Consider the following 15,443-nt stretch of genomic DNA (forward strand, 5'->3'; position numbering starts at 1 on the left):
TGCACACAGCATTCTAAGCCACAAAGCAAAGCACAGTTGAACAGCAGCACCAATAATTCCCTTCCTTGGCTGAAGTCTCCCAGCTGGTGACATCTAGGATCATACTTGCCTTTCTAGTAGCTGCAATATATTGAGAATGAAGTGACTGGTAGGTCCCTGTCTTCCTCCATTCATTTTCACAACACTTCCAAATTTCAGATTAGGTTTTTGTTATTTGTTCTCAATGGCATCATTTTGTAATATGGTATTGCATTCTACTTCCACTATTCCATTCTTCAGCACAATGTTTTTAGTTAGCCTGTGAACTGACAATGCCATGCAACTTTGTCCTGCTAGGAAATGCTTCTTCCTCTCACTACCCACACTACACTATGTACTACCAAAGCTCCATTAAGTTAGATTGATAAAGAAACTGAATGTGATGGTAAGCTATCTGTCCCATGTTGCACAGAAGTTCAACATCTGGCAAAATATCAAATACTTTCTGGAAATTCAGACAGTTTCTCTCTATTACACCATGTCTGTATCCAGAACCTCTTATTCTGTCAAAAAAAAAAAAAAAAAAGTAAAAAAAAGTTACTGAGTAACATACATTCTAGTTCCTATAATTTTGGTTTATTTCCCATGTACTGCTTGTTTTAATATGCCTTTCTATCAGAACTGTCCTAAACCTTTGAATATTGCTACCATTAGTCTTAAAAGATCAAGATGTTTAGTCCTTCATTCTCCTTTGGTATTATATTTGATGTTTGCCATTCATACAGTGCTACGTTGGCCCAAGAGATTTGTTAAAGTACTTGCTGTCAGAATATATACATGAAGTTAAGTTTTAGTAGTTTTCACTTAGTCTTTACTTCCTCAATTACAGATTTTTGTAACAAGTAGTTTTCGTTCCTGTCCCTCATCTCCATTCCCTGCACCCTCTACTTTTCCTTAATATCATTTTTGAGGTGGTTGTTCATTCAAATTTTCCATCTTCAGAATCACTTTTATCATTAACTGTTTGAAATGTAAAATGCATTTTTAAAATTTTGTTTTAAAATAAGCACAGAAACAAAGTGTTAATGTTGTTTAATAAAATCTGTTTTCTATGGTACAGTATTAGTAATATTTTATTATTACACTAAAAAAACCCACTAATGCACAAAACATTTGCCAATGCTCTATTCTTCTTATGAAATCTGCCTATCCTAAAACATTAAACAAAGATGACTACAAAACTAAATGCAGAATTAGTGGAAAGCATTACAGCAAAATTAATTCTTTCAAAGCTTGCTGGATTTGGGCTCTAAACAGAAATACAGTCTGATGGATTGGCTAAACATAACTATCGCAATATTTCAGATTCACATGGGTAAAGTCTTCATTCTTGTGAAAACACACATATCCCTGTTCAAAGTTTCCAAACTGCTAGGGGCAAACTGTATGTTTTATGTGTAAAGCCACAGCACTTAAGAGTAGCTAAACATGCGGGTTTATTTTTCTCCAGTAACAAATACCAGCAAGCATTTCTACTTATTGTCATCTACAATTATTTTGAAAACATAAGCAAAGGAATCAAAGTACGAGGAAATAAAATAAGGATTGTGATTGTTTTGGGAGATTCTGAGATGCTCTAGTGATAGATTTTGATACAAAACCAAGTCAGGCCAGTTAGGCAGTATGCATTTCTTTATCATCTGAAAATAATAATTCAGTACAATATTATAATCTGAAAAGGATGCCACCACTGTAATATCTAAACAGTCCACAAAGTTGGTATCTTAACCATATGCATTCAGCAACACTCCTCAGATACAGAAATACTAATTTCACTGTTTCACAACTCAGGAACTGTGCCACAGATAGACTAATTTGCAGAATACCATATTAGAAGTCTGGCAGAACAGAGAAATAAAACCTAAGCCCTAGCCCCTGGACCACCTTTCCATCACTGTACTACAGTACTTCAGTAAGACTAATGAACACTAATATTATGCTAGGGTTTGATGAAGATAGCATGTTTCAAACTATGTCAGCATTAAAAAGATTCACAGTAAATATCACAAAAACCCCCTCTTGCATAAATTTCAGGTTAAAGTATGACTGTCTTTTATGTTATGAATGTGCTTATGAAATGTTATGAAATGACTACAGTCATTTCAAATTGTCTATATACACCCAAAAATACACATATGCTATACAGAAAAATAATTTATATGTATTTATGCTAGATGAGTGTTAGCGATATGTGCTGATCCAATATCAGTCAAAAACAAAATTAACTTCTTACCACTCATCAGTGAAGTCCAGTTTTATCGTGCTTGTAGTCGTTCCTTCTGTACTGTAGTGCAAACTTAAAACTGGTTCACCTGTTCCTGTTCGTGGCTTATCACCCTCTGTAAATATGGGGTTGATAAAAGTTTGGATGGGCATCAGTAATATACATAAAGCTGTTATAATTTTGAAGATTCATTTAATTATCCTAACAAAGGCCAAACGTCATAGTAACATGTACAATGTCTATTTAAGATCTCTTACAGCTCAAGCAAAAAGTTAAAAAGTTTCAGAGTAAACACACAAATTTGCAATGCTTTAAAAATGGCCTAAAATTATTTGTATTTATAAGAGCAAACAAAGAAGATGCTGTCCTTTAACATGCAGGTAAATAAAATTGCAGGTAGGTATGTGTACACTCACTATTTATCCTTTATAAGCAGATCCCTTTTCTATCAAGTATATTATTATTAAGAATAGAAAATGGTTTTGGAAGTGGTGTTCAGTCTTCTTTGCCTCAATAAATACACAAGAAAAAAAGATTGCGAGATCTAGACACAATCAGTGGTCTAGAAAAATCACCATCTCCTTTACCAAGTGAACTACCAATATCCTTAGACCTGCTACAGATTGCCAGCTAATTGTCTTAAAAACACTGTAAATTCATGTTCTGAGAGCTTCAGGATTAAAAAACTTTTAATATTATGATAACTGTACACAGAAGGGGAGTACTTGCAAAATGAACTATTCACAATATCCAAAAGCAACAGAAGTGAGTAAAATTGAAAAACACTGCAAGTCTGCCAAACATCTGCTGCATATATAGTTTAAGGATGTTCAGTGGGCTCCTTCAAAACAGAACTGCTCAATGACACCCATCCATCCACCACTCTTGAGGAAAATTCATGGTCACAATCTAGCTACATACATGGCACAGTTGCTGTTAGTACTGAAGTTGGCCTTGGGCAATATTAAAAGGTTAAGGGAAAGTAGCGTCAGATTAAGCCTCACTACAGAGGTGCCATTCTCTCAGAATGCAGATGGGAGAGTTTAGTTAGTATTAGGTACCGCTCAAACTAAGTAGACCACTAAGCAGCCTACATAGTCTTGCTTTTAATGAATTTGAGCTCTTTATTTCAGGACTGTGTGGACAAAATCATGCCATATTTTCTTGGGTTTATAGAGTACAGAAGTTTGACTATAAGTATACTTGCAGTATTGGCAGCAGATTGACACTTATTATAAGGTAAAAGCTTCAGATCACCTTTGGGTAAACATCAATTAAAATGTAGCATTCGATTCAAGCAAAGTCTATAAATTCGCCCACTAAAAAGGCTATTATTAAAACAGTAATGGCTACAATACTGCCACAGGATACTTAGTTTTAAAAATACAATTAAGTTATAGGAACTATGAAATTGCACATAAGAATTTAACCTAATGATCAATGCTTATATTTTCAAACTGCTAACAGGCAGAAGTCCACTCACAGGATCATAGCAATGATCAGCTACTCCAAGTAACTTTGAATATGTATTTCTACATATTCTGAAGAGAAATTAAAAAAAAAAACAAACAAAAACCCAACAAACCAAAACACAGAAACTCTGTAAGAAAAATTAGAATATTTTTATGTGAAATAGAATTAATCAATTACAACCATGATCCTAATCATAGATAAGGCATGGACCTCATTCTGTGCAAAGAAAGCTCAAAGCCCTCCAAAGTAAAGGTTCCAGTTACACTCTTGTTAGAGTGGAGGAAGGATAAAATTGATCATAAGCAAGGCTTCCAGTTCCTGAAATAAACTGAGTAAGAAAAGAAACAAACGTAAGAAAATATTTTGTAGTGGCGTATATAGACGTTTTGAACAAAAATGACATATTCTTTCTTAACTAAACAGGTGCTTTCTGTATTTTTTGGCAATCACCTCTTAGTATAAAAGTCTGCTCAACTTTGAGCATCCCTTCCTAAGCAAGTACAAATACTGATTGTTCCAATGTACTGCACGAGTCATCAGGAGCTGGACACTGAAAGAGTAAAAAATGACATAGTTGAAGAATTCTTTACCTTCCCTGTTATAGGTATAGACAAGACATATCTTTGAATTGGGAACTCAGATCAGTAAAGAAGGACAACTTATTGCCCTGAATAGTCCAAGCCAGCCACCAAACAATGCCTATACTGTAACTTAATACTGCTTTGCTTCAGCACAAAACTAGTTTATAAAACATTGCTATCCTATAATGGACCTAATTTAATATTAGGCTTGTGTTATAAAGCCTAGATTGTATTATCCTAACAGTGCTTTCTTGTTTTAAAATAATAAAAAATTTTAACCAAGATGTATAAAGACTATCCTCTGACTATGCTTACTGTGGAAGCAGTAAAAAAAAGTTAGATGAATTGCTGTAGACTTATCCAAAGAGGGCACTAACTAACTGCAAAATTATTTTACAAATTTCTGAAGATAGTTAGCTGTTAAATCATATTGTGTAATAGCTTTTACTTAAATCTGCAATAACATGAGCTACAATTTGGATGGGGTCAGTTTCTTCTTTAAACTAGCTTTAGGGCATGAAATCGACACTAATAAGAACAAGAAACTTTTAAAAAAGACAGATGAGACAAGAATCTGATCACAAACTGCACAGAATTAGTTGTGTAGTTCACTACTTTATATTAAACAGCTAATGAAAGCTGAATAGGAGCCTCTGTGAAGAAAGCTAATAAGCTTTGCCTAGTACATAACTGAGCATTCTTTTAGAGAAGCCACATAAAATCCAGAAGTCGTGAACTCTTTGTTTTCAAGAACAATGTAATTGCCAAAGACTGCCTAGATCAGAATGAAGCACTGTTCTCTTTCACTACTAGGTTCATCCCATCAGGCCAAAGCTACTTCACATTGATACAGAATGAAGAAAAGAAGGAAAAGCTGTACAGCTTTTGTGATTTAGGGGAGAGCTGTGGCCAAAACTATTAACCTGATTGCAAGCTCTGCTAGAGTAATAACTGCTCCAAGAGAAAACTGTTGCTTCTCAACACCTTATTAGACTCTATTCCAAATTCCTCAAAAATACCTTGAAATCTTACTTAGATTTGAGAGTCAAACACATTATACTTTAAAGATACTATCAACAACTTACAGTCTTATTTCATAAGCAACCCTGCCCTAGAACAGACATTCCCATGAAATGCTCCACTCTCCAAGGCACCTACAGGAGGAAGATACTTTTAAACTACTACCCTTAAAGCTGAAGACAAAATTTCATTCATAACCCTATTTAAAAACAAAACCAACTGAAACCAATACCTCTCTTACACACTTTTTCCCTTAGAAAATAATCCAGTGCAAGTGTAATCACAAAGACTGGGACTCTCAACTAGCACGTGGTAAGCGCATGAAGACAGGTTTACAGATTGCATTTTCTAGTTAAACTAACATTGTAAGGAACTTCAAGGTAGTTTCTCACATCTCAAACGCTGTCCTATTCACTAGTCTATTGGCAACCCCACGAGAAGAGGACAGATGACTTTTCATTAAAAACTTCCAAAATAATTCCTATCTAGCACTAGTCATGATCTCAGAAGAAAATCAGCTTTGTACATTCTGGAGATAGGGTTATAGTCTGGGAGAAAAACTAAGAGATATACTTCTGAAGGGATGAAAATTGATCCAGAGAGGAGAAAATAAGTGGTGTATTTCAGAAAATAGGAATGCCATGGGAATGCTTAACGCATGAAAATTCATCAGAAGCAGCTGAACTCAGAGGGAAGGGTGGAGATTCCTTTGTCTAGTAAGGAATACTGGCTGAACAATGTTGCATTGATACCAGTCAGTATAAGGCACAGTGACATCTAAGGGAAGACTGAAAACCAAATAATTCTTTGGACCAGTCTAATCCATATCTCAAGGCATACAATTCATCTAGATTATTTCTGTTAGCTGCAGTACTGCACTTTACTGAAGGAGGCAGTACAGACCACACTGTGCCTTACAACGAAGCACAAGTTTGAAATTTTTCAGCTTGTACCTGCAGAGCTCTCTATAGATCTGGAAAGCTCTATATGCATGTCAATGCTCAATCAGTTCGTCTGACTGGGTAGCAGAGCTAATTAGCTGGGTCACAACACATGCCGACATAGTTTCAAGAACTTACAGTACTGTTTATAGAATCATAGAATGGTTAGGGTTGGAAGGGACCTTCAAAGGTCATCTAGTCCAACCCCCCTGCAAGAAGCAGGGACATCTCCAACCAGATCAGGTTGCTCAGAGCCTCATCCAGCCTGGCCTTGAACGTTCCCAGGGATGGGGCTTCCACCACCTCTCTGGGCAACCTGTTCCAGTGTTCCACCACCCTCAGTGTAAAAAATTTCTTCCTAATATCTAATCTAAATCTCTCTTCCTCTATTTTGAAACCATTACCCCTAGTCCTGTCACAACAGGCCCTACTGAACAGCCTCTCCCCATCTTTCTTGTAGGCCCCCTTGAGGTACTAGAAGACCGCTACAAGGCCTCCCCAGAGTCTCCTCTTCTCGAGGCTGAACAGGCCCAACTCTCTCAGCCTGTCCTCATAAGAGAGGTGCTCCAACACTCTTATCATCTTTGTGGCCCTCCTCTGGACCCTCTCCAACTGGTCCATGTCCTTCTTACGTTGGGGACTCCAGAACTGGACACAGTACTCCAGGAGGGGTCTCATGAGAGTGGAGTAGAGGGGCAGAATCACCTCCCTTGACCTGCTGGCCACGCTCCTCTTGCTGCAGCCCAGGATGCGGTTGGCCTTCTGGGCCGCAAGGGCGCATTGCCGGCTCATGTGGAGCTTCTCATCTACCAGCACTCCCAAGTCCTTCTCCTTAGGGCTGGTCTCGATCCATTCAGCCTGTATTTGCGCCTGGGATTCCCACGACCCACATGCAGGACCTTGCACACTTGGCCTGGTTGAACTTCATTACGTTTGCACGGGCCCACCTCTCCAGTCTGTCAAGGTCCCTCTGGATGGCCTCAATTCCCTCCAGCATGTCAATCACACCATACAGCTTGGTGTCGTTGGCAAACTTACTGAGGATACACTCCATCCCACTGTCCACGGCGCCGACAAAGACATTGAACAGGGCTGGCCCCAACATGGATCCCTGAGAAACGCCACTCATCACCAGTCTCCACTTGGACATCGAGCCATTGACCACCACTCTCTGAGTGCAGCCCTCCAGCCAATTCCTTATCCACCGAGTGGTCCGTCCATCGAAGCCATGCCTCTCCAGTTTAGAGAGAAGGATGTCATGCGGGACAGTGTCAAATGCCTTGCACAAGTCCAGGTAGATTATATCCGTTGCTTGTCCCTTGTCCACCGATGCTGTCACCCCGTCATAGAAGGCCACCAAATTAGTCAGGCACGATCTGCCTTTTGTGAAGACATGTTAGCCGTCACCAACCACCTCCTTGCTCTCCATGTGCCTTAGCATGGTTTCCAGGAGAATCTGCTCCATGACCTTGCCAGGCACAGAGGTGAGGCTGACTGGCCTGTAGTTGCCCGGGTCCTCCTTGTTTCCCTTTATGAGGAACTTCCTCTGCCATAGCTGACATACCAGCTTGTTCTAAGCCTTGAGCTTGCTCATGTATCTATAATGTGGCACTGAACAATCTGGTACAGACATCACCATAAGGGATTACTAAGCCCTTGCACTAACTTGCAAATGTCCAGAAATACCAGTAATCACTATGGCTTCTGTGTATGTAGGGAGTAGCATTAAGAAGGAACATATGGGATGCATACACACATTTACTCTTCAAAGTTACCAAGCTAGTTCTCTGGCTTCAGCCTCCCTCTTTAATTATACCAATTTAGGCAGTACCTTACAGTCATAACATCACCTTTACACTGAAACAAAAGCCACCCTCCATTATTACAGTCACAGGGAAAAAAAAATAAAAATCAGTATAGATCACTGTAATTAATTTGAAACCATTTTGTACAGATGAGAATGACTTATAGCTTCTGCTGGACTGTCAGAATAATGGCATTACAAATGCATATGTTTTTAAATAAGTATTGGAAGATCTTTAAACCCAGAAACAGTCTTAAGACACAAATGCCATCAAAAGAATCTAGTCCAGCAGAAGACAGTTGGTTCAGTACCAAAGTAAGAAAAGACAGGAATAAGAAAAAAAGAACATTTCTATATAAGAAGAACTGATATGATTTCCTTCATCAGCTACTTACACTTTTTTGAGATTTTTGTTCAAATATGAAGTGAAAACAACGTAGTTTAACTTCAAAAATCCAACTGGATCTCTGCAAATTATTCTTTCTGGTTATTTTTTGGACAACAGATTTCCTAATAAACTACCTCATTTTCCAAATTCCTAGTTTTCCAAACTAGAAGTAACATTCTGTGTTTCTTCAGGTGATTCTTACCATCACAACAGAAAAACATTGCCTTAAAACAATCAGAGAACTTGTCCACCAATAAATTCTGGATAAACAAATGTATTTTGGTTTTTTTTTTTTAATATTAAAAAACCTGACATGCTTTTACAAGAAGAAATCTCTTCATATTAGTTCAAGTAACTTCTTAACGCAGGAAAAAAATATTAGAAAAAAAACTGCCAAGAGTCTATTACAACTATGTAATTAACAGTAGCAACACACAAACTAGTTTTTAAGGCAACTGATCCTGCTTGAAGAGAAATCTGATGCAGATCTGGGACCTGATTTTTGGGACCAAAACTTCTGGTTTTATCTTTATTGTCAGATGGGCTTAATTCACAACTTCACGGAACAATTTATCAGTTTTCTAAGATTTCTGCAGTTGTAAGAACTTCAGTAAGTATACAGACTTTCTATGTTAACACTAGTTTATCCTGCTCTCATCAAAGAATGCATTATTCTGAGTTCATAACAGAGAGCATAACTTGGCCACTAATTATAAGCAAGCATAAACTATTAGAGTGATGTAGACTACTGAACTATGAATAATTAGCAAATTTACACATTGAGGTTTAAAGTTATTTCATCACAATTTTCTTTTCCAATGTTCTGGCATCCTAAAATAAACCACAATCTCAACAGTTGCCAAACAGACTATTTTTCAGAAACATGATTTCAAAATGGCATTCTAGTTTAGAATGTGAAACAAAATGAAGCAGCCAGCTCTTTTGTAGGATTTGAGCTATTAGATCTCTACAGAGGCTTTGATATGGAGTAAGCATAATGCAGAGTGTATGGAAATCTATTTTTAAATTACCATCACTCATTAATTATTCAGGCATAAATATTCACTACAGATGACATTGGTTCAGATGGAATAGGGTCACCTATGGCCCACTTCACTGCTCGCAGTTTGGAGACTGATGAATAATGGGCATAGAGAAAGCTCACAAGCATTCTTTCTACCACCAGCCCATAGGGCATCTACAGAAAAACACTAGTACTTGTTTAGCAGAAGGGGTGTAGGACAAGAAGTTACAGAGGTAAGATGCACACCTAAGTGCAATAGGTGCTCTTGAGTTACTCAAACCATGCAAGTATAACAAAGCTGCATCTCTCTTGCATAAGATAAATTACTTTGGCATTATATGGTTAAAAATTACTTCAATCTTAATATTTGCACTTCGATCCAAGAAGAACCATTCAGAAAAAGACTGTTTAAATAATTAATTTTAATTTGAATCTAAAAAAAATATTCCAAAGCTCTGTGGAGTACATAAGACATTTACTGTACCTACATTGAACGCATTAAGAATTGAACATAGGATGGTTTTTGAAAACAATTAACCTTACTCTTAGCCGTATTGAGAATTAAATAATTAATGAGTTTCCAGCAGATCTGCTTACAGAATTCTACTTTATGTAGATGAACAGCATTTTTAGACTGTTTATCATCATGAAAGGCAACTTTAAAAGGAAGCATTGCAATCAACTATGTCTGGGTATAGCGCATTTCCTGTCACACGCACCCTGTTGCTCATCAAGTGACATGGATCCAAGCTGTTTGTTAACCACAGAAGAAGGAGAATCTGAAACAAAAATGAGATTTCAACTTAAAACATAAGCAGCAGAGAACTGCACAGCAATGTCACGATCATATGTTAGTTTAAAATAAAAAATAAAAAGCAGCAACATTAAGGAAGCTTTGGGTTTGTTTTATGAGCAGCAGCCATATTGCATTTTCTAGGCATGACAGAAGCAAAGTCACTTGTTTCAAAACATTATGTATTTTTTTATGTAGTCACTGAACAGCCTGAAGCTTGCTGACATGTCGGTATTAAAAATGCCTGTCCATTACCAAAGATTTTACTGTGTTCTTCATATTTCTAACATGTCAGAAAAAAACAGTGAAGATTCAGGAGTCCTAAAGCCTTTGGTCCAACTACCAAATGACACTCGTATTTCAAACCATCTGCTAAATGCAAATTTCAGAATATTAATACTTCAACATAAAATACTCAATTACATACCAGTACCTTCAATATTTATACCTATGAGCATAAAATATAAAATATGAGACTGTTTACAGATATAACAGCATATAGACTACTTTAAAAACATTAAAGCACCAAAATACATCCCACTCATATAAGTTTGAGAGTTCTGCACTCCTAGATGCTATACCTCTGTGGCATCTGATGACTGAGAACATGTCTTCATGAGTTTATCCCAGTATCACACCAGTCAGTCTTATAAAAATCCTCATCTAATCACAGAAAAAAAATGAATTAAAACCCCCAGCAGTTAAGTGCATTTGTTTTCTACTGGACAGTACCAGTTAATAACTATCACCAGCACTGCATTCACTGTGCAGACGAATGACAGATGCAACATTCAGTGTCCTCTATGAGTCTATTTTCCTTGTCACCTGTGAAGACTAGATCTTACTTCTGTATTAGCTGAAGATGAGCTGATGTACTGATAAATTAGTACAGTATTTCAAAGATATTGGCTAGGCTACCATATCTTGGTTCCATTTGTTAGTCTTCTGTTATAAACAAACTCATGCTAAGCTAAAAGGATTTAACATCCTGTATTAAAAACTGAATAATAATCTGCCAACATCACAGCATGCTAAAGGAATTTTAACATAAATTCAAATCCTACGCAAGGAAAGCAATTAAATAATACACTTTCTCCTACAGGAAGCTCACTTACAGGTTTGGGCCAGAATCACCAGCGTGACCTATTTTGTAGTACAGCCATAAAACTTGCTAAATTGACAAAGCTGATCTAAATATATATCCTCAAATGATACTTCATTCCCAGCTGTTGGTGCAAGAATCACAGTATGTTCTTTTGTTACACTGCTAACTCGTGTAGGAGAGAGGAGAAGGAGTGAAGAACAGAGACCAGGAGAGTCTGAGGCAAGCTAAGTGTGTTTTGGAGGCTGGCTTGTTTTGGTAACTGGGCTTATACATTTTATTTCCATAACTGGGGAACATAAAATTGGTTCTGTTTGCATTCACCTTTGTTTAGCCATGCCCATGCCTTGCACCAAACACATCTAAGCCAGACCACAACATTTGTCATCTAGATTTAGATGGGGCATAGCTCTTAAGTATGAGACTTGTAACATTAATATATTTCACTTTCCAAAACTGAAGGGTGCTTAACATGTAATTTCTCATTTAGCAGAGAAGTATTTACAGTGACGTTTTTTCAATTGAGTAGTAATCCACTTTTTAGAATGTAAATCAGAGCAAAAAGCTGGTGTAAAGATGCACCATGTCACACAATGATCTACTTGTATTCCAGCTGACTCAGCACAGGAATCCGTATGCCTCTCTCAAGGGCAGGCTGGCTTTGATCACTGACTTACAGTTCTGAAGCCTGTGGCTGGAATTAACTTGTATCAAAAGTGCTAAAGGGAGGGGAGTTCCTGGACAGCAAGCTGAGAAGCCTAATGACAGAAGACAGCGATTCTCAGGCACGCTCTGTTGTTGCACTCCAGTTCTTTCTATAAGCTTGCATGACCTTTTTTAAAACGTGTATTGTGCTGCCAAACATTTTACTTGGCTGGAAAAGCTAATCTCATCAGCTCTTTAATTCAGATCAAGAAGAAATATGACTGAATTAACATATTTTAAATATAAACATGAGAAATTACATTTACTAACCTTATCAGCATTTCTAAATTTTATTAAGATCTCATGTTATATGAGAGTAAGTAAAAAGTAGGTATGTTTTACTATGTGCATCATTCAATCACAATAAATGAAAATGAAAAAATTTTTAGATAGTAGTCCATGCCAATGTAGGCTTAAATCTCCCATATTTCATTATTATTTTGATGTCTTCATACAAGTTTGTGAATGCATTTAACTTGTAATATGAGAATTTTTAAACAACATATAGGAAGCATCCTAAATATTCCAATTAACATGGTTAAGAAAAGAGGTCAGTTTGTAGCATTTTTAAAGTGGTTTTTTTTTTGTTGTTTTTTTTTTTTTCCTTTCAAGTCCCCTGAAGCCATAGATCACCAGCACCCCTTGAAGTGGCACTGCAGTCTGGAACCCCACACTTCAGGCAGGGACATAAACATGACCATGAAATCAGCCTAGAGAAGTTCAGGTAAATGCCTCTTTTTTTAATATATGGCTTTGTTTTGTAAAAAGTCTGAAAAAGTACTTTCATCATTTCTGATAAAGCTTTTGAAAAAAGTATTACCAAAACTGTGCCATATAGTTAAAAAAACAAACAAAAATCCAAACTCTTACCTGAGCCTTCACAGGCTGGGTCTACATCCCAATGCAGTTCACCACTGGTTGTAATGTCACCAGTACATTCTAAACTGGAACATCACTTAAATAGGGAACTGGAGATTCATAAATTTGGGGAACCTCAAACAGAAAATAGAAGATAATTTTAAAGTCAGTTATATGCTGAAAAATCTTCCTATAGTTTGGGCAATCAGCACCTGACTTTATCAAAATATCAGCATGCCGTCTCTATTGTTTTGGTTACAAAAAATTTCCTCCTTGTATCACTATAACACCAGCTCCAGTGTAAGAGTCGGGCCTCAAGCAGTGAGACCTGGTTTTAAATTCCTAAACATGGTACATATAGTGGACCTTAACCTATGAAGTTAAACACCTGTTTTAATAACTAGGAATAATTACAACAGTGAATAAGCTCTCCATTACATATTTTGGACTTCAAACAGACAGATTTCTACATCTGTGTGTTTACAAAGAACGCAAATAATGTAGTAGTAAAAAGTGCAGTCATCCCTTGTTCTTTGCACAAAGCTTTAACACAGAAATGAAGGTCCAATTTGTTCCGCCTTAAAGACACTGACCGCGCAGACTTTTGAAACAACCAAAGTTTTTTAAAAAAAATAATCAAGTCAATGTGCATCACAGGTTCTGCAATATGTCAGCCTGCACATATATATATATATATATATATATATATATATATATATATCTTTATTCCACAGTAAATGCAGTCTAAATCAAATCAATTTTTCCTCAAAAGAAAAAGGTTTACATTACCAAATTTTTGTGGGTAAGATTATACACATTGAAACCCTGATACAAACTGATCCATAATACCGATTTCTTTCTCCTTTTTCACTTCCAGATCAGCTGGTTCCTGTTTGTGTAACTTCTCAAATTGCATTCGATTCACTTAAAGTTCTCAAAAAGAGGAGTGACATATGTAACGGCAATGCATACACAGCATATCAGCACTGGGCAGAGCAGCAATAACAATAGGTTAAAAAAAGTTTACTTTCTTTGTAGTTTGCATACAGCACATGTATGCTGTTGTTTAAATGCTGCACAGGATTTAAGTGAAATGAAATGTCACAAAAATGTTTGTCAAAACTCGGCTTTGTTGCAGAAAGTATGTAATAATAATAATAATAAAAACCTTTACCGTAGTTCCCTAATTAAATAAAGCGGCTATCAAAAAAAAAATCTGAATCTGTTCAATACCTAAGTATCAGCTTGAAAACAAAATAGACTTGGTATATGCAGCATACACTGCTTCTAAAACTGCTGAATTTACAAAATACTTACGAGAGGTATCCACTAAAACAAAGTCTCTTTGCCATCAGAAGATGAAGTATCTTTTTCCTCAATGTCCTCAGTGCACCGTGAATCATTTACTCAGTTTACTCCCTTTCACATTCAACAACAACGTAAACTTTTGACCATACATTTCTAAATACTGAAGGTTAACTATTACAGATACAGCCTACAAATGCTCATGTAACTATTACAAGTCCTTAGACTAAGAGAAAGAATAACTACCATACAGTCTAATTTTCTATTTAACCTGTAGAAGCTTTCAGCTCTTGACATTTTCTACTGGTAATTTCTTACATGGCTGGAGTATTTTTTTCTTCAGCCTGTGTCTAGAGCTATAATTGAGCTTCTGCAATTGCAAAGATAAGAATGAAATACAGGTCAGAAGATATCACCTTAGTCTCACAATGAATTCCCCTAGAAATAGCAAGTGTAAGTCATACAAGTTTTGCCAGAGTAGGGATTGAGAACTTGCAGCCCTGGGCCAAACTCTATGACACCATTTCAGATAGTGGCAGACACATTTTTGGGTGTAATTTTTTGTTTGAAATTTTATAACCACTATGTGCCTGAAAACTGAACATCTACCTCAAGGCAGAGCATCAAAGACCACCGTGCAGAGAAAAAAAAAAAAAAAAAACAGAGATTGTTTCTGTATGGGAATTTATTATATATAAAAAAAAGCCAAAATAAAACCCTAAAAACAACCCAAACCTAAGAACTTCTTTTTCTCCTACCACATTTCTGAAATGTCAGCTTACCACAGGATTGGAAAACAACTGTCTCCATGAAGAAGCAAGAGACCAAAAATCTGCAGCTCTGATTTTCCAAAGGAATAGACTGCAAATACACATCTTCCAAAAATAAGTCTTGGAAGGTCAGGAAAAGGGAACAAAAACTAACTTCCATAAAAAGAAATGAGCAAATACAGAGAACATTTCCATGTTGGACGGGGCTCTGAGCAATCTGATCTAGTTGAAGATGTCCCTGCTCCTTGCAGGGTAGTTGGACTAGATGACCTTTAAAGGTCCCTTCCAACCCAAACCATGCTATGATTCTATGTTCAGAGTGCAGAAATCTTAAGAAGTAAATAGACAATGAAAGGTGATCTGGATTCCTCAATCAAAAGAAACGAGTTTCATTTGTTCCCTCCCATAATAGCGGA

At 36.8% G+C, this 15,443-nt stretch overlaps 1 protein-coding gene across 1 annotated transcript in view; it reads right to left on the reverse strand.

Moving 5' to 3' along the window:
- Positions 1-15,443, reverse strand: part of DCAF6 (DDB1 and CUL4 associated factor 6) — a 91,397-nt gene that overhangs the window by 26,633 nt on the left and 49,321 nt on the right. The window contains exons 12-13 of the mRNA XM_086763197.1: positions 10,214-10,273; positions 2,273-2,378 (exon numbers count right to left, since the gene is read on the reverse strand). Coding sequence (XP_086619323.1) covers positions 2,273-2,378; positions 10,214-10,273 — 166 coding nt within the window. The remainder of the gene's footprint in view (positions 1-2,272; positions 2,379-10,213; positions 10,274-15,443) is intronic.

The sequence above is a fragment of the Chlamydotis macqueenii genome, chromosome 1, assembly GCF_036417535.1.
Source record: "Chlamydotis macqueenii isolate bChlMac1 chromosome 1, bChlMac1.mat, whole genome shotgun sequence".
Classification (NCBI taxonomy): domain Eukaryota; kingdom Metazoa; phylum Chordata; class Aves; order Otidiformes; family Otididae; genus Chlamydotis; species Chlamydotis macqueenii.